The sequence below is a fragment of the Rhinichthys klamathensis genome, unplaced genomic scaffold (genome assembly GCF_029890125.1).
Source record: "Rhinichthys klamathensis goyatoka isolate OS25496 unplaced genomic scaffold, OSU_Roscu_1.1 h1tg000098l_1, whole genome shotgun sequence".
NCBI lineage: Eukaryota > Metazoa > Chordata > Actinopteri > Cypriniformes > Leuciscidae > Rhinichthys > Rhinichthys klamathensis.
The window spans coordinates 5,459,910-5,485,634 of record NW_026606637.1 but is presented as its reverse complement, the minus strand read 5'-3'; the positions used below and the strand labels follow the sequence as shown (position 1 = coordinate 5,485,634).

The 25,725-nt window shown below is 38.1% G+C and overlaps 1 protein-coding gene across 7 annotated transcripts in view; it reads right to left on the bottom strand.

The window, feature by feature from the left end:
* The window catches only part of nlgn1 (neuroligin 1), a 232,618-nt gene that overhangs the window by 135,181 nt on the left and 71,712 nt on the right, over nt 1-25,725 (bottom strand). For 4 of the 7 annotated variants that reach the window (XM_056252793.1, XM_056252794.1, XM_056252797.1 and 1 more), the window contains 2 exons: nt 9,385-9,444; nt 3,840-3,992 (listed from right to left, as the gene is read on the bottom strand). In XM_056252793.1, the coding sequence (XP_056108768.1) occupies nt 3,840-3,992; nt 9,385-9,444 (213 nt within the window). The remainder of the gene's footprint in view (nt 1-3,839; nt 3,993-9,384; nt 9,445-25,725) is intronic. The other 3 variants (XM_056252799.1, XM_056252796.1, XM_056252798.1) reach the window with 1 other exon arrangement.

Below are 25,725 nucleotides of genomic sequence, written 5' to 3'. Positions count from 1 at the left end.
ACCCTCCAATGAAGCATCTCCCCAGACACACTGCTTCCTGAATAGGGTCAGACATCATACATGCTTCCTTAAAGACCCTGTGGCGGGCTTACACTTAAGCAAGCATATGACTGAGGGGAACGAGAGAGAGAGAGAGAGAGAGAGAGAGAGAGAGAGTAGGTGATAGAAGACGCTGAAGGCAAAAACGTGGAGAGAAAGCAAGAGAGGTGGAGGTTGGAGAAAGCAAAAGACTAATGAAACTGAAACATCATGGGTATTTGTTTCAAGGGAGAAGAAAATTAATAAGCATGAAAAATAATAATCCTCAACACTGGGCCACATGGAATGATTAAAGCAAAACAGCAAACCAATTATTACAGGGTGAGCAATGCGGTGAAGTCTTGACAAAGAAGTAAACAACCAAACTAAGCGGCACGTGAGCACACACCTCCGCCGGCGACTGCATCTGCTTTACACCAGCGCAGCAGCCAACCAAACACACACATACTGACTAACAAGTGCTGATGACTCAAATCAATTTAGATCTGGTTAACAGTTTTACTGTAACTCAGTGCGTCATCCACAAGCAGCGAGAGACGCTCCTTCAAAAATGAAATGTTATATTTTTAGAAGACATTATGTGGTCTTAATATGATCTTTTTGTTCCCAATAAAAAAAAGTTTAGGGGTAATTTGCCTGATAAAAAATAATACCATAAACCAGCCTAAGCTAGTTTGGTGGTTTTATCTGACCATAGCTGGTTTTAGAAGGGTTATAGGCACTGGAAGACCAGCTAGCCACTTGGACCCATTAAAGTATAGTTTTTTAGCAGGTTTCTGTGAAAATCTGATTTTATTTGCAAGATTTCGCAAAAGTCACGTATGAACGTATGATACGTATGAAGACTTTAGCTGACGCCAACTTTGGATCGACATAAAAAAAAACCCTGTACAATATTATCCTGATATTGTAATCATTATATGCACAAATTGCAATCGCTGCCTAACATCTTTGTTGTGTCTGCTTAAAGGATTAGTTGACTTCAAAATGAAAATTCTGTCATCATTTACTCACCCTCAAGTTGTTTCAAACCCCATTGACTTCCATAGTATTTTTTTTTTCCTACTATGGAAGTCAATGGGGCCAATCAACTGTCTGGTTACTGACATTCTCCAAAATATCTTCTTTTGTGTTCAGCAGAAGAAAGAAATTCATAAAGGTTTGAAACTTGAGGGTGAGTAAATGATGACAGAATTTTGAAGTAAACTATTCCTTTAACTAAATGAATACATGTTATATTGCTGCCATAAGAACATTTTATTTGATACACTCGTCTAGTTACAGAATATTTCCTAAATTATAACTATGAAACAAGCATTATACAGAATATTTTAATTGAATTTAATTGAACTTATGATTGCTTAGCAAAATTTCATATTTCACTCTAAATATCGCCTAAATTTCGCACATTAACTCTGGAGCCAGTAATATTTTCCTTATAGGTATGGCGCTATTTTAGGTTAAGGATAGTTGCTAAAGAGGATTGGGACACCAGCACTACCAAAAAATAAAAAATATGATGGTGGCACTCGGTAAAACAGGCCCTTATGCCAGCTGATTAGCTGTCGGAGAGCAGTTTTGTTCAGGGGGGCATGACGAGAGCGACTCGCTCCATAAATCTACAACAGTTCTGATAATGACACTCAGACTGTGTGCAGTTCTATAATCCATTAGGCCCTCTCACCATTACACCTTTCCCAGAGGCCGCTCCGGAGCTTAGCCAAACCCCAGACAACCATGAGAAAAACATAGCAACAATAAATTAAGGGTTGTGGCATGCGGGCACATGCTTAAACCCCCTAATGGATCTGTGCGCCTTAGCTAGGGAAAAAAAAATAGCCAATAATCAGCAGTGGATTTGTTATAAAAAGCTAAGGGCGACTGAGGGAAGATGGCTGAGAACTGAATCATTAAGGGAGAAAGATCACACTGAGCCTCATTTACCAACGGAGAGATATGCTGAGAAGATTCTGATGCAAATAACTGATGCTAATTTCAGAATCCATGCATTCATTCTTGAATATTTTTATGGAGCACAGACTAACGACTCACACTATAACAGATGCCTCATGCCACCAGCATATTAGCATCTGCCAGCACCCTAATACTGGTCAAAATGGTGACTTATTCACAGCAAGAATGACAACTACAAAGATAACTACAAAGATAACTATAAAGATAACTATCGATTTAGTTCTGTTTCTAAGTGAGTGGTTGTCTGCCGCTTTAAATGCTCAAGCTCATTGGGATGGATTCTGATTGGCTGTCAATGTTTTTATCGTTCATCAGCTGGATAAAATCGTTCTGAAAGTCCCGTTATCGTTATAGCTGTGGTGCGAACTCTGCTATTCTTTAATATTGAGAAAGATTTTTAGAACTATATCTTTATCGTTATCTTTATAGTTATCGTCCTTGGTGCATGTGAACGGGCCTTTATACTGTACAGATGTGAACAACTTAATTAAACTGGCAATAAAAACCCTTTGTAAGACTGGCAGCAGCTGCTAATGTGTCTTTAACAAGTCTATTTGAACAAACGCCCCACAAATGAATCGGTACATGAGTTGTAGTGACCATGACTCTTATTCAATTGACAAGTCATCACTTTGACAGACATCCATTGCATAACGTGCTATTACCACTGAAGATCAAACGGACCCTGCATCACAATTTACACATTTTCCTTCAATAACCGGATTAAACATGCACTATTTTCATATTTAGGATGTCATGAAGTTGATCAGACTGAAAACTATTGCTAAGTTGCAGTCAAATGACCCTTAAAAGCACAGATGGGTGTTAAGAAGATCAGGTTCATGTCTTTATAGAAGTTATTTGCTACCATCAAAGATTAGAAAAGCGTGTTTGCAAAAGCAACAAAGGTTTTCGTGGATTTGTTCTAGTCATTGTACATTCACTCTGGAGACAGATGCATTTCAGCATAAGATGTTAAGCACAGTGAAATAAAACAGGCATCATATGAGTTCATCTATGAGCTTCCATCATTTTAATCTGAAATAATAACTGTCAATCACTGAGGAATTTGTATGTAATGAAAACACTGACGGATCTGTCATGAACACACAATGCTGCATTTGCATAAGAACCTCGCAGACAAACACTGATGAAGCAATCTGAGAAAAGCAGCGGCAGCAAAAGATACTTCATCAAAATATTTCTGTGCTAAACTGCATTTGTACGTAACTAAAATAACACTTAACTTTCCTTAATAACCGATGCTTTATATCTAGACAACTGGAATATGGAAAGCACCTCGTTCTTGGAGAAACTCTCCAAAGCTTATTAATGAATCCAGCACCATTTGCTCGAGGCGATCTCAATCATTAAGTAAAACATACACAATTTTTTCTTTCTCCACAAATCTGATGCATTGAAAAATGATAACTGACAGAGGGAGAGGCATAGCAATGGGGAAAGAGACAGAGAGAGACGCATACAGGCTAGAGTTGTTGTATTGCAATTGAAACTGGAAGGTCATAAAGCTTTGATAGTTCCGGTATTTACTATCACCTTAAATCATGTACAACTACAGCAAACTTTTCTATAATAAGTTTTCATGCATGCGTGCCGCTGTGGAGAGCATTGCCACTTCACCCGTTTTATGCTTATGAGCTTGAGGCTATTCACAAGCAACTAAATCATCTTTCACTGGAGGAAAATTGTACCTCTGTGGAGAGAAACAAAGCTAGAACAAGCCATTCCGAGGATATCGTATGGGACACTGACCGGGAAACCTTGATGCATGATGGGTAAAGTTAAGCAAAAATTGAATTGCTTACCAAGCACACCAAGCCGATAGTTTACGGTTATGACGATGACGTTGCCGTAACTGGCCAAGATGCTTCCGTCGAACATATTCCCCGTTCCTTCCATGTATGATCCTCCGTGAATGAAAACCATCACCGGTTTGGGGCTCCCGCTTTCACGAATGTCTGGAAAAAGGAGGATAGAAACAATTAAATGACAAATTACTGTAGACAGCTGTAGAAATGCATTCAGAGCTGAGGGCTCCCATTTTGCTCAAATTGGCTTTATTTTTGAAACTTGATTTTAGAAATTTCCTAGGCAATATGAATGTCATGTTCCTGGTGATCGAAAAATGCACATCACTTTTTTTGTTTTTTATGATTGCCTTTTTTTGTTTTGTTTTTCTTGAAGGGCCTGCCAGCAATAAAAAGCGGAAATTAAAATGGACATTTTAATTTCTGAAGTAATCCTTTGAATTAACTAAAGCTTCGAAACATAACTAAGAAACAAAGTGGGCAAACTTAAAGTAAGGGGACCTTGTCCGCGCTCTCCGAATAGGATCCGCCTGCGCTTCACCTCATCTTCTCAGATCCCATTTTTCTTTTACCAATGGAAATTGCACGCTTTTTAAATTTCCATACATGGCTTAGGCAAAGTAATCCACTTTGGGCAAATGGTCTCTGTCCGAGGGAGGTATTTTCAAAACACAAATGCGATGCAGATGATAACTTTCGTCTTGCTTGAGGGAGAGTGCCATTTCATCATGGTTGCAAAGCCTTCACATAAATCTCAGTTATTTTATTGGGCATGCAGGGACCTGCTTCCGGGAGGTCTCATAACAAGCGAAAAAAGCAAATGAAAAAAGCAATCATTTTCCAAAACAATTTTCTTAAGGCCCCTAAACAAGACCACCTCTTGCCAAATGTGCACACAATAGTTCTTTTTTATCAGTTTCTCATTTCTCTTCTTGTCTCAGTTAACTCATTCTCGGCATTTCTCGTTTTCCTCTTGTAAAATGCTCAAAGTGAGATGTTTTTATGCGTATCAGGTGATTCTCATCTAGTCTCATTGCCTTCTCTTCTCATCTTACCCCTTCCGTTTCTTCTTTTTTTTCCTCTTGCAAAATGCTCAGAACAAAACCCACAATAGGTTTGTCTCTTTGTTGTCTCGTCTTGTTTTGGCCAATCTCATTTTGTCTCACCTGTCCCCAGTCATTTTTCTTCATCATCAGGCAGTCATTTCTTGTCTTGCCTCTTTTCTTGTCTCATCTCATCTTCTCTCATGTCCTCTCACCTCATCCTGTCCAATCTACTTTGTTCTTCTCTTTCCAAAGTGATTCTCACTTCTCCCTTTCCTGTCCAGTCCCACTTTTTTCACTCTTGAAAAGTAGGAATTGCACAAAATCGTTCTTTTTTTAGGCAATGTAATGTCTCATATTGTCTCATCTTGCTATGCCCCTTCCTGCCCGTCTCGTCTCTTCTTGCCAAATGCTCAAAGAACAGTGTTCTTCTTATTCAGGTGACCAAATGTCTTTCTCATCGCTTTTCTTTTCTCGTCCCGTCCCATCTCCTCTCTTCTCGTCTCCCCTTCCCGTTTCTTCTCCTTTTAATCAGAGATGTAATGTCTCAGCTTCTCTCATTTCATCTCACCTCACACCTTTTGTTCTTTTGAAAATGCTAAAAGTGAGATTTGCTCACAACAGTTTTTGTCTTGTCTCATCTTGTCTCACTGGGTTCCTTACTGTAGCTTCTCTTCTGTTATCCTCAGATGTCATATTTGGACTCAATGGTTCTTCTTTATCAGGCCATATAATGTCTCTTTTCTTTTCTCATCATATTTTATCTCACCACTTCCTGTTCCGTCTTTTCTCTTCCTGCCAGTGTTGTGACTTTGTGCATGAATTGAGTGCTTTGTTAAGCTGTTCATTCAAAAAAACTCTCAAGATTCAGTCGCTCTTAAGATTTTATTTAAATTAAGCATTAACTAGGTTTTAATATCTTATATTCATTTTGATAATGAACTGAATGACCCATGAGCCACGGAAGAATGTAAACTAGCCCAGTGAGTCTATCAGTGTCCAGCGGGAGGGAAAGACAGGAAGTGATTCCTCAGAGAAATGAATACTCCATTGATCCCAGTCTTCATTCAGACTGAAATACTCTTCATCCACAGGCCAGAGTTCGCGTGTGTATGCACACACCAGTTCTTTTGTATTTTCCTCAGTCTTTTATAATGTCATATGTCAAATGTCAACAAAAAGTGCAGTGTACCGTGGCCTTTCTCCAAAACGTCACTCCTAAACGATAACATGGACAGAGTTTTTTCTGTCACTGTTGAAATGTGACCAACAATGTTGACTTGCACACTAAGCTATGTTTTTTTTGTCCATACAATGAAAGTCAATGGGGTCCAATGTTGTTTTGGACCGCAATTACCTCCATTTAATGGACAAAATTGTTCAAATTATTTAAGTATTTGTTCCACAGTTTGGAATGACAATTTTTGTGATATTAAGAGCCGGTTACTTAAAATTTAAGGTCAGCTGTGTAAGACTTTTAATTTTGTAAATCCTATTTCTTTGGATTTTCGATCTGGCACAATCTAAGACCACATACTTGCATTGTCTCTTGGGCCTTTTGCTACCGATTGCTTGGAAAAAGTCAATAAACGTTGTACGTTTCATACTAAAGCACCAGATTAATGAATATGTCAAAAGTGGCTATTGATTTTGGTGATAGTTTGCTTTAGTAAATCTCTAGCAAATAGTCATATCTGGAGAATCCCTTGGCATTTGAAGTTGTTATATATGATTGATGATCCTGGGATATGGCCCGTATGCGGCTTTTATATCAAAAACAAAAATGTAAACTAATTAGAATGGATATTAATATCTGTGAGTGGGCCACTGATGTGATCAAGCCAATTACTGGATCTATGAAATAAAATCAGAGGAGCTGGTTGGCGAGAACTGTCGGCGATGCCACGGCAGCTGGTATAAGCAGTGTGCAGTAATAAGGTAGCGTTATGTCTACATAATTAATGTGCGCTCTGTGTCTCCTCTCAGCCCTATCAGCTACAGCTGTCTGAAAGCCAAACGGCGGCCCTTTTCCACTTAGCAAAAAGCATGCGCAGATAGGCCTGAGGAATTTAAATAAACGTATTTACTTATATGTTAACCACGTTTGGGTACATTTGAACATGAATTCACTACTGAGGCACATGATAGAAACAGCTTGATTTAAATTACCACAGTTTGTAAGTAGGCTGTGTCAAGGGTAAAGATATTTCTTGTTTAACTTCTGTCTGATTCGGAGATCTTCAGAATCAGTTTGCTTCAACCGTCACCTGACTTTCAAAAAGCTAAGAACTGTGATAACCAGCCCGATCTCACGGCAATTCGTACGAATTTTACGAGGGTGGCTAATTCGTACTAATTCATACGACCTCACTCGTACAAATTCGTACGATTTTTGCTAAATCGTACATATTTTACGAGTTGCCCAATGAATTCGTACGAAAGACCTACCCCTGACCCCGCCCCTAAACCTACCCATCACGTGGGTTTAGACAAATCGCACGAATTCGTATGAGTGAGGTCGTATGAATTAGTACGAATTAGCCACCTTTTAATCACTCGTACGAATTCGTACGAATTGGTCGTGAGATAGCGTTGTGATAACAGTTTACAATAACCTTGGAGTGTTCGGACACACTGGGTTTGTGTTTCTCTGTTTAAAGTCCTTTTAGTGAATGTTTGAATTCCGTTTACAAGTAAACATTAGTTCTGTGGAGTAAATTACTGAAACTAGCGACACCACTAACATTTTACTTACTAGCGAAGCCACAGCTACACGTTTCATGGTAGCATGATGGTATAGTCCAAGATTTTAAAACAGTGTAGGTTTCTGGAAACACGTATTTTAGTAAACAAGCTAAAACACAACAAAAACAAAAGATTTAGCACAGCAAAATGCTAAATCATTGTATGTGGAATGGGCCGTGGTAACAATTAAATACATTCTTCTAAACTGTTCTGTCACATATGTTGCATTCAAGCGATTTATTGATTTAGGTCTTATTTATAGCTAAATATTAAGTTAGCGAGTTTAGCTGTGGTTCATTACTGTTTTACATACTGAAAATTATAGTTTTGTTTTGTTTGGAGTAGATCTGCTCAATTATCTATTCAAGTTCAATAGTGCATTCATTCATACTTTTTAGTAGTAGCTAACTACATTGAGTAACTAACAAGATAAGGCTTCAAAACAGATTGATGTAACTGTACGTACAGCAAAAAAGGTGCAGGTTGAAAGTTTATCACATTACGAGTTTGAGCAGATCCTCGAAAAGAAGAATTGGGAGCTTTCCACGTGCACACACTGTCGTTAGCGTCAAAGGAACTGTCGATCACTGGAGACTTCTTAATAGATTCACAGTTGTTGCAGTCTTTGGGAAGCTCTTGGTTTTGAGAGGACACTTCCATTGTAGCTTGATGTACGGCATTCTCCAATAAGAGGAGACACCTGATGGGTGGCTGTGAGTGTCCTGAGAGAAATTCAAACCAGGCCTCTGAAGACACCAAGTCCGAGTCTGATGTCAGCGATGAGTGTTTCCCCAGTATATCGTCGGGCATGCTTTAGAGGATTATTCAGTCGGTTTTCAAGAGAGTTGAAATACTCTGCGGGATTCTCACTGTATATTTGTGTTGCTGTAATCTTTTGATGTGCAGATCAAAGCGAGGAGGCTCTTTCCTGGTTTTAGCCTGCTTTAATTGGTTCTTATTTCATTTGATTATACAGGAGACAGTCTTCCCTGTGCTTTGGTTCTGACAAGAACACAAAAGGAAATGCTTTTATCACATACAGTCACTCAGGGATTATTATCATTAAATTTTGTACCTCTTTTACAGTCTACAGCCCAGGCATTTAATCGATGTGTTAATTTGTTGTGCATCTGTATAGATTTTTGCACGTCCACTAAACATCGGACAATTAAAAGTCGTCTCAACGGCTGGACAGTAATGACTATCGATGCACAGTCTGATGGAAATGCAGACATGGCGGTTTGGATTCCAGGAACATACAATGTTGCATAGGAAATTTTTGCAGGGGGCTTCCGGTTAAATTTCGGAAGATTACCAATCGGGGATTTTTTTTTTTTTTTTTTTTTTTTTTTTTTTAACCAGGGGATTACCTCAGAATAGTTTTTTTTTTTTAAAGGCAGGAGGGTTGAAAATCATGCACAAAAAGTGTTAAGAATTAATTTTAGGATTATTAGTTTTCTTTTTTGTTTGCTTGTTTCTGGTTTGTTTAGGTGAGATGCAACATATAAAATTAAAAGGAAATGATAATAAAATATATTCAAGCAAGAGCCTATGAAGGGTTATTTACAATTATGTGTATCTGGAATGACGGGAGACAGGTCACATCAAGCAAAAACGACAAAACACATCCAGCAAAAAACGAGCAAGAAAAAAATCTCCACTCTCAAAAAAGGACAAGAAATTTAAGAAAAACAAAGAAGAAAAAAACCGGAGGGCTCCTTGTCATGCATATCAGTTTGGCATCAAAAAAATACCTTCATCCTCAGCACCGTCATTATCAGCTAAATCATCATTCTGTTTCTTTGAAAGAGGACCTAGGATCAAGAATGGAAAAGATGGAGCAGAGAGAAAATACAAGAGCAAACAAGCCTTCAAAAAGTGCTTCAAAGACACAAAGAACTCGCATTGAAATCCTTGGTTTTAAAAACGACACCGTATTTAACCCAAAAAAATTCAGAAGGGAAGATATAAGCTAAAACTGAAATGAAATAAACATTTGTAGAACTAAAGGTGTAAGATCTGGGCCTTACGTAACAACTCAAAATAAGATATTTATTTCAAGTTAAAAATATATCTAGCCTACTTATCAAGGGGGAAAGTGTTGTTTTTAACAGGGTTAACAACTCAATGCTGGTTTTTGACAATCAAAAATGTTTAATAAACATGTTTCCCTAGTTTTTGCATGGAAATAATACACAGAATTTTCCAAACGCATTCAACAGCCGATGCACTGCGTTGTTATTTTACACCAGATGTGATCTGCGGGTCATTATACAGATCATAACTTGGTATTTTACATACTTATTTGATTCTTAAAGGAAATATCTAATTGTGAAATTACTATACCATGTTTGCAAGTACCATAATTATGAATTAATTAATTAAAGAGCATCATACATGAAGGGGTTAGATATCTACATGCTCACTGTTTGCTTTTTTTATCAGCAAAATAACACAGAGAAGCACAGCAGAAATAAACAACGCAAAAATAACAACGCAAGTCAGAGGCCGGTGAAGATAAATACTGTTTTCTGGCTTATTATTTTCAGTAATATTGTTTCAGACAATGCAGGAAACACTCACACGCACAGACGTACAACAAACACGGATGAACTTGTGCATGCAGGAAGCGCATTTAAAATAAGCCAGCACCGTGCCAAAGGTTTCAGTGCTCATGCAGGGGTGTGTATGTGTGTGTGTGTGTGACAGAGAGAGAGAGAGGCAAGAGGATTGGGGGATGAAGCAGCTCTCTCAGCCAAAAGTCAATCTGTCCATTTAATCAGACAGCTGGGGCCAAAACTCATGACCCACACATTCTAATGGACCACACAGGGGAAGGGAGAGGGCCGTGCGCTGCATTGCGTCCATTTTATTTTGGTGAATCACTATGTTTTCTGGTCTGGGCTACGACCTTTGAAACTCCAGATATTGGTTGAAAAAGACAGCTGCTGTTTTGAATAAAAAGCTTTGTTATTATTTGGGACTCTTCCATTCAGATCGTCTCTGGAAAAAAAAATAAACACTGAATTTGCATACAAAAACTGTAGCTAAACACAAAAGGTAAATGTTCAGTTCAACAAATCGGGTCATTTGATGTCCTGTGTTACATGAAAAAGAAAAAGAAAATTAAATGGAGAAGGTGGTGAGACAAGGCGAAACATTTGATTAGATTAAAAAGTACAGTTAATTTTTTGCATTCAAACAAAACATTGTGGCAAATTCAGTGAAAATCGAAGATAAATATCAGGTTGGGGCAAGTTGTCACATGTTTTCAAAATTGAATATTTTTCTAAAAATGATTCATTGGAATATTTGTTGGACAAAACAAAAACGTGTTTATACTTTTATGCATTACTTTTACCATGTTTGCTGTTTCACTAACTTGTTTTAATGGCCAAATATGTGTCTATATATGTTACAATATGCAATAACTGTAACCTTCAGAATTCAATAATAATAACAACAATAGCAATTAAATTAAGGTTAAATGTAATGCATATTGTATTATTATTACTTTCACTGAAGTTTACCCAGAGGCATACACATTTCTTAGAATTAAATATAAAAATACACTTTAAGTTAGGAAAAGCATCATTGGTGACTATGAATTCATTTTAAGTGATTTTATCACCATAAGCAGCCCTGCAAAGAAAAAAGAAAATAGACTAAATCCTTGTCCGACAACACAACTAACACAAAATAAGCTCACACAATAATACCAACTATAATGAAAATGACCTCAATATCCCTGTCTTGCAGCTTCACAATTCTGCAGCTTATTACAGAGAACGATTTTTATCAGTAGATAATTGCTTTGAGAGCAGTCTTCATTATATAGGGTGGAGAATTCGAGCGCCGCCCAGACTCTAGCTGACATGAAGACCAGGGGTGAATAGAACAAGCAGACAGGCAAAGGCAGAGATCAGGCCTGACCGAGGCCTGGCTTAGAGTTAATCTTGCCATCAGTACAAAACATGTTTGCGAAGACTGACTTTCTCAAAATGTCAAAAAAACCTACTATGGAAACTTAGTGTATACATCAGATGGGCAAAAGCTGTCAAAATGAGACTCCACAGAAGAATATCGACAATAAAATGCCTTTCATTTACTGGATGTACATTTCCTAAAGGAAATACTAGTACTCTTAAAGGGATCGCTCAGCCATTTTGTCTTCACTTACTCACCCTCAAGTTGTTCCAAGCCTGCTTGAATTTCTTTCTTCTGTTGATAACAAAAGAAGATATTTTGAAGAATATGGGTAACCAGTAACAGTTGATGGACCCCATTGACTTCTATGGGGGGAAAAAATACTATGGACGTGAATAGGGTCCATCAACTGTTTGGTTACTGACATTCTTCAAAATATCTTCTTTAGTTTTCTGTAGAAGAAAGAAACTCATGCAGGTTTGGAACAACTTGAGGGTGAGTAAGGGATGACAGAATTAACTATTCCAAATACAAACAAACAAAACAAAAAGGGGGGAAAAAAAACAGTTGTAAGCAAAGGTTTTGGTTATTCATAAAGTGGAATTTGTACGTTATATTTGGGTCAAATTCATTTTAAGGGAAGGAGAGGGCAGTGCGCTCACTATGTTTTCTGGTCTGGGCTACGACCTTTGTAACTTCAGAAATTAGTTGACAGCTTCTGGGGGGAAGAAAACTGTATTTGCATACAAAAACAAATATAAATATTTATACCGATGAATCAGGTCATTCGACCTCCCGTGTTACACTAATAAAAAAGCTACTCAGTGTTTCCATCAGACAGCGAAATACTGTCAAAATAAGACTCTGCAGAATAACACCAACTATTAAATGCCTTTCATTTACTACATTTACATTTCTTGAAGGAAATATTAGTAGTCTTAAGGGAACAAAAGTTAAAAAGGTTTTGGGCTTTAGTTCTTCATAAAAATCTGCACGTTAAGTATTTCGGGCCAAATTAATTTCCGAAGTTTAATACTTCAGGTTAGCGGAATTTATCAGGAATACAAATAAAGCGGCATTCCACGTATCTGCATTTATGTTTAAAAGCAAAGTTTTCTGCAAAATGGATTCTAGTTTTTTAAAAAACGCAATCAACTCGCCATGTAAAAGCCCTTCTCGTTCTGTAATGACAGGATGTCTGTATTTATATCTCATCAAATTGATCCATTATGAGCCAAAGCTTTTATTTAAACCGCATCGTGTCTCGGTTCTCGTGAAGCCTGGAAATGTTGCGAGGCATTAATTCCCTTCACCAGCTTGTCACTTCATCCCTGAGAGGGGTTACGGCCCCGGCTGGAACCCTCGGTGTGACCTCTACAGCTGGGTTCACCTCAGTCTCTTTCTTTCTTTCTCTTTCCACCAGGTTCCAGTCTGTTGATCAAAGGCATCAGGGTTCGCTGCAAATCCACTGCGTGACCACAGCTACTGCAAACCGACCGTGTGTCCAGTAGGAAGCGAAACGCACACAAACAGACTCCACAATCATGCGCTCTTTCCCTGTCATAACACGCTAGATTGATTTATCATCGTTCAACTGGCACTGACTCGCAAGCTCTGCCTACAAAAGCATTTCCATATCCGTCCTTACGCCCGCATCGATTGCTATTCACCTCTGACTGATAAACTGCTACTTCATGCCCGGCCACTCTTTAATGCAGTGCTCCGGTAGGATACACCCGACCGCCGGGACTCCGGGATGCTGACTGAGTAATCGATGCTCGGAGGTGGACTGGGTTGAGATTGAGCCCATTGACATCTGCGTGCATTTGGAGCCACATGGAGTCACTTGTATCTGACGAGACCGCCTCGACGTCGATTCCAGTGTAAATGTTACTGAAGAGGATGGCTTAAAAGTGTATTAGTATCATGAGCCTTGACTGTGCCCTGCATGGCAGAACGCAATAAGCACTGATGAGTATAATCACACACTCAGTTGAGATCTTAGTATGATGTATGTATGCTTTGCTGGGAACACATTTAGCTCGATGAGCCCGGGTAGTTTACTCACTGAAAGGGCCTGGGAAAGACAAGGGATGGGTTTTTTTTTCTCCTCCCTGAAAAAATAACACAATACAGAAAGGCAATCCTTTTTTTTTTCACGTTTAAGTAGAGGTAAATCTCACAAAAACGTCACTAATAAAATTTTTATTTTAAATTATTTTAAAAAATGTCTTTGTAATTCAATTTTTTTTAAATGGTGATTTTGATTAGATTCTCGATTATTGAAATCAGCCAAAAATGAATACTAACATAATGAATAAATACTTTTATATATATTATTTATGTGATATATTACATATATTTTACATAATGTTACATTGCAATATTTTTCAATTATTTTATTTAAGGATTATATTTTATTTACATTAATGAAAATTGGGAAATATGCTTGTCATACAAAATTATCAGGCTTAATTGTCTTCAAAGAGTCTAAATCGACTACATAATGCACGTTGAATGTTTGTGTTAATGATTAATGAATGATATTTTAAAGAAAAAAATAATAATGGTATGACGCAGTGGTGGGCCGCCAGGGCCAGCAAGGCCTTCTCTGCTGGCCTAAACACTATCAGAATCACTGACTTGCACTTTAATATATTTTTTCCATGAATGAGTATTAAATTATTCCCAATAGTTCATTCTCTTAATTTCATAGCTTTTCTCTTGGTTGCGCTGCTTCCAGTAGTGTATGTTTATTTTAGCGCTTTTATCCAATCATATTTCAGCCATCATGCGTTGCCAGGGTCAAAGAAATCTGCCCTCAGGCCTTCAGAATCGACAGTGCGGGCGCCTGTAGCTTGCAATGTATGGCAATGAAACCGTTGCTTTAACCAATCAGATAAGCAGTCAGATTTAATCAGCCAATCAGATTTCGATTTGACTGCAGCGGGGCCATCTAGCAGGCATACAATAACGTCGGCATTTTCACGTTCTTTGATTGGATGCTCAGAGCCCGTACTATTACTGGTAGTCAGTAGGCTATCCGCATCTGTAGCGAACTGCAAACTAAAATATATTCCTGTAGATTTAATAGTTTTTCAACCCACAAATTAATGTTTCTTTCCCTCCTCGACCCCCAGCAGGTTCAAACCTACCGGAAAAAAAAATCCCTTATTCAGCCTGAGCTTAACGCAGAGTCACGGAACTCTATTCGATCTGTCCGGGTAAAAACTGACTAATGTAAGTTATGCCACGAATGATTTTGAAGGCAAAAGTCCCGCTGATCTCATTGCTTTTGTTCAAAACTCTGTGTGAGAGCATGGGACAGCGGTACACATCGTCAGGTTATGCGGTGACTGTGTCCACTGCTTCTGTCGAGCAGACACTCTCTAAAGCGAATTAAAACTTATGCTAGAAATATGACGGGACTCGACTTTCAGCATTAGACTCGTTATTGTTGGAACTGAAACGCACAGATAGCCTGTACAACAGAGTAATTTAAGTCTTCCTGAGGAAAGAAATAAGGATGGATTTTGTGTAAAAAATAATCAGTAGTTTTGGTGAGTATAATGCTTTTTTTCCCGTGGTGAATATGATTTTCTTAATTTTTTCTTTTAAATTTATGATCGAAACTTAATTTCTTTTTCAAACATCCATACTATTGTAACCATTGAACGACAAGATAAGGGAGGCTCCGTTTCTGAACTTATAATCGGAACGCAAGAACAACTGTACACAAACGCACCAGCCGAACTCACGCGCTCGTTTCTCTCTACCGGCCTTTTCCAAACTCACCGCATTAACCCAATAACTGCGGGTGCAAAATAAAAACAACAATTATAGAGTCTTTGCACTGCTACACTATTAAAAGTTATTAATTCAGGTAGGACAGAAGGCCTAGGTGTGAAATGCACTGCCCGCCACTGGTATGACGTATACTTTTGTGAGATTCACTCAGGACTGTGCGAAAGGAAAATCTCTCCACTGAAACTGTCCACAGGAAAAAAAAAACTTAAAAACTAGAGTAAACAAACATATGCATGCTAGACAAGCTGCCCTGTTTTGCTGTTCTTCCATGAGTTGTTCTTTCAATGTTTTTTTGTTTTTTTCTTGCTATTGATGTCATGAAACACACGAGCTTGGATCTAGATTCTCTTTGTTTCTCATCTGTTTTCCTACAGCACAGACAGAAGAGCAGGCTGAGGACTCTCTCAAAGGAAAACATCCTCTAGCCACACTTGGGGATGTATACCAGGGCACAAAGTGATACGAGTGCTTTCTCCGATCCCTGCCTAGTACAAGGATTCTCACAAATCCTGGCAAAACAAGCCCCAGGCTTGAAAACATGCATCATGTAGCTAAAAGCTTTAGCAGCCGCTCCCATATACTTGAGAGAGAGAGAGAGAGAGAGAGAAAGAAAGAGAGAGAGAGAGAGAGAGAGAGAGAGAGAGAGAGAGAGAGAGAGAGAGAGAGAGAGAGAGAGAGAGAGAGAGAGAGAGAGAGAGAGAGAGAGAGAGAGAGAGAGAGAGAGAGAGAGAGAGAGAGAGAGAGAGAGAGAGAGAGAGAGAGAGAGAGAGAGAGAGAGAGAGAGAGAGAGAGAGAGAGAGATCAGTTGGTCAGAAGGTGTTAGACACTTTCCACGATTAGGGAAGTTGTGGTTTTGTACCACAACTTTTTTTTTAAAGTAACTATTAGATTTATTACAAAGTATTATCTAACTTAAAATTATCCTTAGCCTTTAATTCCTAAATCTATATATATATATATATATATATATATATATATATATATAAGTTTAATATTATACAAATTTTTAGTTTTTAGTTGTTGTGTTTGATCATTTGTATTAGTATTTGTTTTGAATTTTTTGTTTATGTTTATGGTTTTAGTTTGAATTTATATATTGTATTGTTATTTTAGAACAGGGTTCCTCAAATCCGGCCCTGTCCTGCAAATTTTAGTTCAGACCCTGATCAAAGTCATTTATCTCCAATTTTAGTAACATACATTTATAATATGTATACATTTACTTTCATGCATACATATATATATATATATAGCAGATTTGCTTTGTTTGTTCTTTGTATGCATGCATGTACATTTATACATAGCCTATTATGAATCAGCAATTTAAAAAAATTGAATAATTCAATTTTAATTTCAATACTGTTATTTAATGTATATTGACAGAAACTTAAAAAAAAAACAAGCAAATCAGAATTTTACTGGCCCAAATTATAGTAACAAGGTTGCTCCAATCTCGTACAAAACAAACAGAAAATCATGTAATAATTAGTTTGACTTCCTGAGGCTGACAATCATTGCCTTCTGACATTAAAGCACTTCACGTCAATGACTATTTGTGGGAAAAAAAAAAAAGCTTCAAGAATTAGACCTAAAAAAGTTTCAAAACTTGTTTAGTAGTCTATTCGTGGAAAGTATTAATAAAAACAAAAGTGAAAAAAAAGAGAATCTGCTAAATGTATTGATGTGTTTCTGCACTGTTTATCCACCCATCCACCTACCCTGACGGCTTATATTATTGCGTTAGCAGAAGCGAAGCGAGGGATTGTGTTGTGTTTCTAGCAGGCACTGTCAGGCGTGCATGCGTCGACTTCCCATGTGGCGGCCGTGTCAAAGGGAGCATCCACCCCAGCCGCACAGCGACACTGTTCTACGCGACAGCAGCATGTTGACAGTCTTTACACTTCCCCCCCATTTTTCCCTGTTTCTTTCACACCGTTTTCCAATTCAGCCAAAAGACAAGGAAAAGCAGCATCAAAGTTCAATCCGTTGTCAAAATATAATTCCAACCTTCAATAACACCGCATCATGAATGATGCCTCCCCCTCCCGAGACAATGAAATACATGGTGGGCGTATGACATTCCTGTACAAGAAGCCCTCGTGAACTTTGTTCCCTTCGACATGGCTGCCGTTGTGTGAAGAGTTGCCACTTGGTCACAATGAGCTGAAACTACTGACGGAAATTTCAATATCCAGGCCATGAGTGGGGGATGATTTTCTCCGAGAGCCCCCGCTGAGAGCAGGGGGGAGAAAAATCGCTGGGACCAAAATGTCACTGCGGCCTCAGATTGTGAGGTGCTGCTCATTAGAGAGGGAGAGTGACAGGACTTAAACGCAGGTAACATTTGTGAGGGAAGATTTCATTAGGAGCTGTCACAGTCGTAACAGTCGAGATGACAAAGCTCGTAATGAGCCGGCTACCCATCAGGGAGTAAAGAGGAGTCTACAGGACAGAACTTAGACGCAACTTCCCTTCGAGGAAATGTAATGCATGCTTGGCTTTAGCTGGGTATTTGTTAGATGAGTGTTGTTTATGTTAAATATACTAATCATAATCCCCTTATAATATATATGCAAATATATATGACTAATTTAAGCCTATGCCAATAAAGCCTTCTGCTGGGATGCTCAGGCAAACCTATTGCCAACAGGGATGACGTATCTTTGTAGGCCGAAAACCAAAAACGAATTAGCATTTTAGCACTTGCAGTTCCATTGTCCTGAAGTCAATGGGTTTTTAAATAGGTTTTTGGTTAAATAGCCTACCTGAAATAAGGACTGTGGTTAAACAAGCTTTTTTTTTAAGCTTTTGTTTGTCTTGAAAAAGGCGGTTTGCTAACAAGTGACTAAACGGAAATACAGAGGCTGTCGGTATATTAAACGTCACCACATTAAACAGATAACCAGGTAAACAAAATATAGATATACTCATGCTGTGAAAAATATATATTATCAATAAGTTATGACAACATATGTTTTTACATATGTTGATGAGTCTCGATTTCTGTTGAGACATTCAGATGTTAGAGTCAGAATTTGGCGTAAACAGAATGAGAACATGGAACCATCATGCCTTGTTACCACTGTGCAGGCTGGTGGTGGTGGTGTAATGGTGTGGGGGATGTTTTCCTGGCACACTTTAGGCCCCTTAGTGCCAATTGGGCATCGTTTAAATGCCACGGCCTACCTGAGCATTGTTTCTGACCATGTCCATCCCTTTATGGCCACCATGTACCCATCCTCTGATGGCTACTTCCACCATGTCACAAAGCTCTAATCATTTCAAATTGGTTTCTTGAACATGACAATGAGTTCACTGTACTAAAATGGCCTCCACAGTCACCAGATCTCAACCCAATAGAGCATCTTTGGGATGTGGTGGAACGGGAGATTCGCATCATGGATGTGCAGCCGACAAATCTGCGGCAACTGTGTGATGCCATCATGTCAATATGGACCAAACTCCCTGAGGAATGCTTCCAGCACCTTGTTGAATCTATGCCACGAAGAGCTGAGGCAGTTCTGAAGGCAAAAGGGGGTCCAACCCGTTACTAGCATGGTGTACCTAATAAAGTGGCCGGTGAGTGTATGTACTCTATATTCTATTCTTTGTTCTTGAGAAGTTCTAGAGAGGAAGTGAAATGTCAAATAAACAATCACTACATGCATATTACCATATGGAGTTCTGGCTAATTTGAATCCCTTATGTCAATTACTGTACACGAGGGTCGTATTATCGTTCATATATTGTGATTAAAAATCATGTATTGTGTTGCAGGTCTGAAAAAAACTGGAACTGAAAAAAAAAAAAAGGATTCTACATGGCAAAGCCAATTTTACTTGCATTTGGCTCTTGCATAGTCTTAATTTTGGACCCTTTTTGGTTTGTAACAGACCCCTCATGCCCAGGAGCCCATGGTGTTGAATCTGTAATGGGCAACTATAGCAAACTGTGGGGGTAGCAAACTCTTTGTGTTATATTTGTAATAACTGTTGATCACAATACCACATACATACCATAAATATAACATTATGTTACTGTATATAACATATCATGTAAGGAATGAGTTTCACAAGCTTTAAACACCTTTAGCGTAAAGGTGAATCGTATCAAAATTACTTTGCCCTGGACACTTTCACAAGATTTAATTCTTAGCTTAATTTTCTTAATTTTACAATTTCGATACACTATACTGCCCTGGGAGTTGCAGTGGCCACTAAGGCTATATGCGGAAAGGATTGTCCATAGAGTCTATTGAAAGTCAAAAGTTTCAAACATTGGACTATGTCTTTCAGACAAGAGAGGTGACTTCATGAGAACTAGCCTCTGGGTGACTGATGGATATAAATTTTGAGAAAAAGGGGATAAAGTAATAAAATATAATCATACAGAATTAATTCATATCATCACAGGTCCAGCGAGTCAGAAAAAAAGTGACCTAGAGTCAACAGGGAGAGAGGAGAGGGGGAAAAGGTGGCACAATTTGATTAAGGGTATTCAGATGTACCCTTGACACTCACCCCAGAGGATTGTGGGAGAGTAAAGAAAGCTTGAATGCCTCTACTGAAGAGCTGAACGGCATTGAAGCTATTATTCATTCTATGAGCGCACACAGAGAGCACACTAACACTGTCATATTCAAACTTGATATGAAGCTCCTGTCACTGAGACGGTTTGAAGCAAGTTTTCCACTGAAAAACAAATAATCTGTTCCCTACCGTAAACTATCAGTGTAACCGCTTACGCCAATAAATATTACAGAAACATTTATGACTGCATGGTCAAAGATCTCATCAGTGCTATATTACTGAATCAGATTTCAGTTGTCCTACTTCACCTGTTAATGGAAGACACTGCACACAGTATGCAGACTTTTTATCTTACAAATGGCATAGACCTTAGGCAGTTATGCGATATAGCGGAATTAATTGCGTTCGTTTGCTGTCTGGATGTTAACAGCGGGATTCCTCCGGTGCATCATAGATGGTCATCTTCAGGTTTCACTTTCCTGCTTTCTTTCTTTGTCTCACACCTCATCAAGTCTCCTACTTTAGCTATCTTGCACTTTCTGTCTGGTAGGGGGCAAATGATTGCTGATTCGAAATAGTCTATGCTGCATTTCAGCCAGTACAGATTTTCATGTTCAGAGAGAGAGAGAACGAGTAGGAGGAAAAAAAGGGAAGCAGAAGAAAGGGGGGAATGTACAGTTTGTTTGGTCATTAGGTACCACCTTTAAAGGGATAGTTCACCCAAAAATGAAAATGCTGTCATTAATTAATCACCCTCATGTAGTTCCAAACGTTCGTTCATCTTTGGAACACAAAAGAAGATATTTTTGATGAAATAGGAGAGATTTCTGTCCCTCCATTTAAAGCTACACAACTACATAAAGATATTGTAAAACTAATCCATATTGATTGGTTTAGTCCAAATTTTTCTGAAGAGACTAGATCGATTTATATGATGAACATATTGAATTGCTTTTTTTTCCACATTTAAACATTCATCAACTCACACACCAGTTGTGGTAAACGGAAGACCAAGCATGTTGACTTGACGTGCGAGAACCAATGAGGTGTGTCACGCAGCAAGTTTGAGCTTCTGCAAGAACCAATGAGGTTCAATCTCGTGTGTTACGCAGCACGTTTAAGCTTCCGCAAGAACCATTTAGGTTTGTTCTCACATGTCAAGCAGTTTCGGTTGAGCTTCTATTTATGTCCGCTGATCAATGTCTATATGTGAATTAGTAGTCAGTAGCCGAAATATCTGAGTTAAGTGCCATAAATGAAACCTACCTGATGCAAAATTGTGACTAATCTTATAAAGCAGCTAATTTAGGTGGAAAACTCTAAATATAGGCTAGCTTTCTCCATATAAATACGTTGAGGCTGAACATGCTGAAAAATAGCAACGAGGCAGTCAACTTAATAAGTGAAGTGCTATTTCCACACAAAAACATCTCCTCTATTGATTTCCATTCAAAACAACAGTCTCTGCTCTTTCTTTTTTGGTGATCTCAGAAAAAAGTAATCCAATTCATACACCCTGCATGAAATCTGCATCCGATTAGTCCTTAAATGTTCCATAAGCCATATTGCATCCATGTAAATCCCTTTTGTTTACATGCATTTAAAAACACAAAACTGAATATCCATTTATGCGTTTAGAGAGTGAAAGAATGCTATCATTATAATAATATCAATAAAAATAATTGAATAAATCCTTATTTTTAAGATTAGTTTATCTTTTTCAACGTTTCTATCTCTGTCGATTGTCGGAAATTTCAGTCATTTGAGAGAAAACGCTTCCCCGCCATTGATGAAATTTTTCACTGTTATACGGTAGAGGGCGCTATTACGCATCTTCTGAAAAAGTATTGAATCTCCTGATCAAAACACGTGTGAGGAAGATGCAGAAACAAGCGATGTAATCATATGCATACGTATCACCAACATTAAAGTAGCATATAAATAAAAACTGACAAACGTTATAGAATGAAATGTCGACCCAGGACGAGCTATACGACTGTGCAAGCATTAGGGGTGTTGATGGACTCGATCTACTCCATCTATGTTTTGATCATTGTTCTGAATCCAATCTGGATGTATTGTAGTCTTTGACAAAAAAAAAAAAAAAGCTAGATCTTCCCAATATGCCCATGCCTCTTTGAATTTATCGTGCATTAATATCTGGTACAGATAACTACGACCGAGAAATGCAAGCGGGCTTCAAACACAGACTAGCAGCAAAGTTTAAACTGTCAGTAGTTTGAGGCAAACTGGCCCCTGATCTCATTACTGCGATACACATGGCAGTTGACATCTGCTTAGTGAACAGTGATGTGGTCTATGTGTTAATAGGTTTAGAGAGCAGACAGAACATGAGCGAGACGGACAGTATGGCTAAAAGAGCCTGGCACTGATGACTAATGCTAAGCTGGCACTATGGTGGGTCCTGCCTGTACCAAGAAAAAAAAAAAGAAGAAGATGAAAACACGGGCCTTTAGAAAATGCTGGCGGAAGGTTTTGATGCCTGAGGGATGTGGTTTTAGAGGGTGTTGAATGTGTGTGTATTTGTGAGGCTTGTTCAAAGAGGTTGTAGTGTGAGCGGGACAGCAAACGGGCTAATTTGCCACTGTATTATATTTCCCCATCATTTCAATTTCAAAGTGCTGCATTAGCGAGCAGCAGGGATGAAAGGAGTGAAGAGCATTCTTCGCGCAGAGGCCGCCATCAACATCCTTTAAGCCTGGCCCCTCATCAACCGCAGCGTGTCAGCAGAATTATAGAGCGTCTCTCCGCACAAATGAACTCAAACGCCGCCGCTACCATCCGCGTGCGCCCAGGGACGCCTTTGATACCAACCAGCAAATTACAAATTTTGTTTTTAATCAATAATTCATTTTCCAGCTCTTTTAGCATGGCTAACTCACGAAGGGCCAGCGGATAAACTCGCCAGGAAAACACGTTATGTATTCAAATCCTTTCAAATGGAGTTTTCACGAATATGAAGCGGTGAAAACATCCTCTTTCTCAAGATCATTAAAATATTGTGGTCCTAAGAGAAACAAGTGGTCAAATAAAATTCTTCCACCAATGAACTACGATAGTTAGGATGACCATGCTTTAAAAAAAAATAACAAAAAGATGTCTGAACAAAGAATGTATTCCAGCATGCATTGCAGCATCAATAAATTATGGGAAACTGTTTTTGTTTGTCATTTGTTATTTGCGATGTTAAGATCTCTCTTTTTGCACATATACACACACACACGTCAAAATAATAGAGCAAATTTTGCTACTAATTTAAAATTTGCTTTATGAACGTATTGGCGAAATGAGGCACTTTGGTTTGTCAGTTTGAATTTATTCATTCAGCTAATGCAAAGTAGTCTAATTTTCTATTTAATCATTTTTCAAGAAAATAGTTGTAAGAACCTAAAAATGTGAATGCGCCAGGTTGTGTTGATTTTTATTTATTTTTTAGTTTTCTCAATAATTCCCTTTATACAGTGCGGCTGATTTTTTAGCAGAGGTTTTCTTACTAAAGTTGAATAATGTAAATCAATCATACTTATATTTAGGGACAAAAATAGATTCATAACACTCAACTTTGATGGCTTCATAGAGAACAGTCAAGAGTGTCTGTCACGTTTGAGAAACCGTTTGTCAAAACCCTCTCCCTCTCCGAATTAAAATTTTATCAAAGTGATGTTTAAAATCATGATCAGCTTAAAAGACAGGCAATTTCCCAGGCAACTAAAATGAATAAGTAGGAACAGAAGGTTATTAGTGAACTTTCTTTCTTTTTTTTCAGAGAGACAAGTGAATTAGTAAAAGAGTTAAATTCTCTTAGGTGATTTTGATCTTTTGCTGGTCAGTTAAAAGAAAAAAACAAGGGACGGTGAGTTTAACGGATGTCTCTCTGTCTGTGAAGTCAGAAAGTTTTAACAAAATGACAAACTGCAACAGCCAGATTTCTCCCATGTAGGAGCCGAAGACTGTAAAAACAAGTGCAAAGCTAAAGTAGCTCAACAACTGATCAATGAGAACATCTAGAGATTGGTTTCTGCGCTAAAATGGTGCACCTCAGTCTCTCTGAATGATCTTTCTCTGCTTCGGGTCAATGTGAAGCTCTTTCTGTTTATGTAGACCAGACATTTACACATGAGCTTTCTCTAACCAGACCTATCTAATAAGCTCTTATATGCATTTAAATAAATTATCAAATAAATCGTTAAAATTCTGAGAGTAAGTATAACAATAATAGTTGCAATCTCAGTGAGCGGTTATACAAAACAAGGTAAAATAATATATTTTATTATAGTGCTATTATGTTAGACTATGTAACATGTGTCCTATAGTTCTTGTGGAAGAACATTGTTGTGATTTGGCTCTTTGTGACTGTGTGGATGAATATGTTTTATTCATAACATGCTGCATTCACGCCATGTCGTAATTAACGCAGTCTCTATAGATGACAACATGTGATGTCATATTCGGAGCTGTTCACATCCTCGGATTGGGAATTATGCATTTCTAGGGATCACTGTCAATGCCTGAATGAATCTGCAGTGATCAGGTGGTACAGCAGTCACATGGTACAAGTAGGAGCTCTCAAACAATTCCCATCTTACAAACTGTAATCACGAGCTCTGCAAGGATGTGAATGCTTTTTACAAGTTGAAATCACATACTTGCAGTAATTACGACATGGCGTGAACGCACCTTAAAAGAGAGAGAGAGAGATAGAGAGAGAGAGATAAGAGAGAGAGAGAGAGATTATCCTACTGCTCATAAAACATTCACTACTAGGCTTTAAAGATATAGATGGAAAGGATTTTAAGCTGACTAGCTGAAGACATTACTATAGCTATACCCATTAATAGACACAGTACTTCCTCGAAAACAAATTCCAGCACAGAGCTACAACAACCATAATGAAATGACCCTTCAAAATAGATAACGCTTTACAATGAACCCTGTTAGAGATCTACACATGTTCAATAAAATACCTTACTCACCCATAACAGTGATAAAAACACTATCTCCGTGTCGCATTTACAACATTTCAAATCCCTCAGTTCTCGCCATCTCTCCAAAAAGCCAAGCCAATGTTGATTCTTGTTTTATTACGAGCTCCGTCACATCCTCTTTTTGCCAGCAGACTCTCTCCTCTTTTTGGCGTTTTATTTAAAACAGGTGATTCTCCGGAGGATTTAGCTTCATGTCAACCTTTCTCGCTCGTCGTGACTGACTTATCTGTGACATACACACGTCAAAGTAGCCGGATCAGCTTTTCTCTATTTACGGATATGATGAGACACGGACGGGTGAGAGACGAAAAAAAAAAAAAAAAACACGTTTACAAGGATTGATAATGTATTGACTCATTTAAATGTTGTTAATTTTGAACAAAAAAAAAAGTTTACACAGTGTACCTTTAACATTTAATAGTAATAATAATAGTAGTAATGTTTAATTATTTCATATTTTATCAGGAGTAAAATAATGTAGATTTTCTTTAAAAAATGCAGGAAGCTTTTTCTAACAAAACATGACAAAACTTCCTGCAAAAATAAATAGCTTTTATATGAATTAAGATGTACAGTAGTAAACCTAAACAAAGTGGCTTGTGCTTTTAAATAGATAGCAATAAACATTCAGTATAAAATGTAATAGTAAAACCACAGTTGAAAGATAAAAGCTTTGATGACTAAGTAATGTTGCATTATGGGCCAGGAGCTTCATTCTTTCTAGTCGATCCAGCATTTATTTGGGGATTAAAAGCAGCTGACGGGAATGAGTTCTTACCGACACATGTACGTAGACTTGTTGCAGAGTGAATCAGAAAGATTTAAT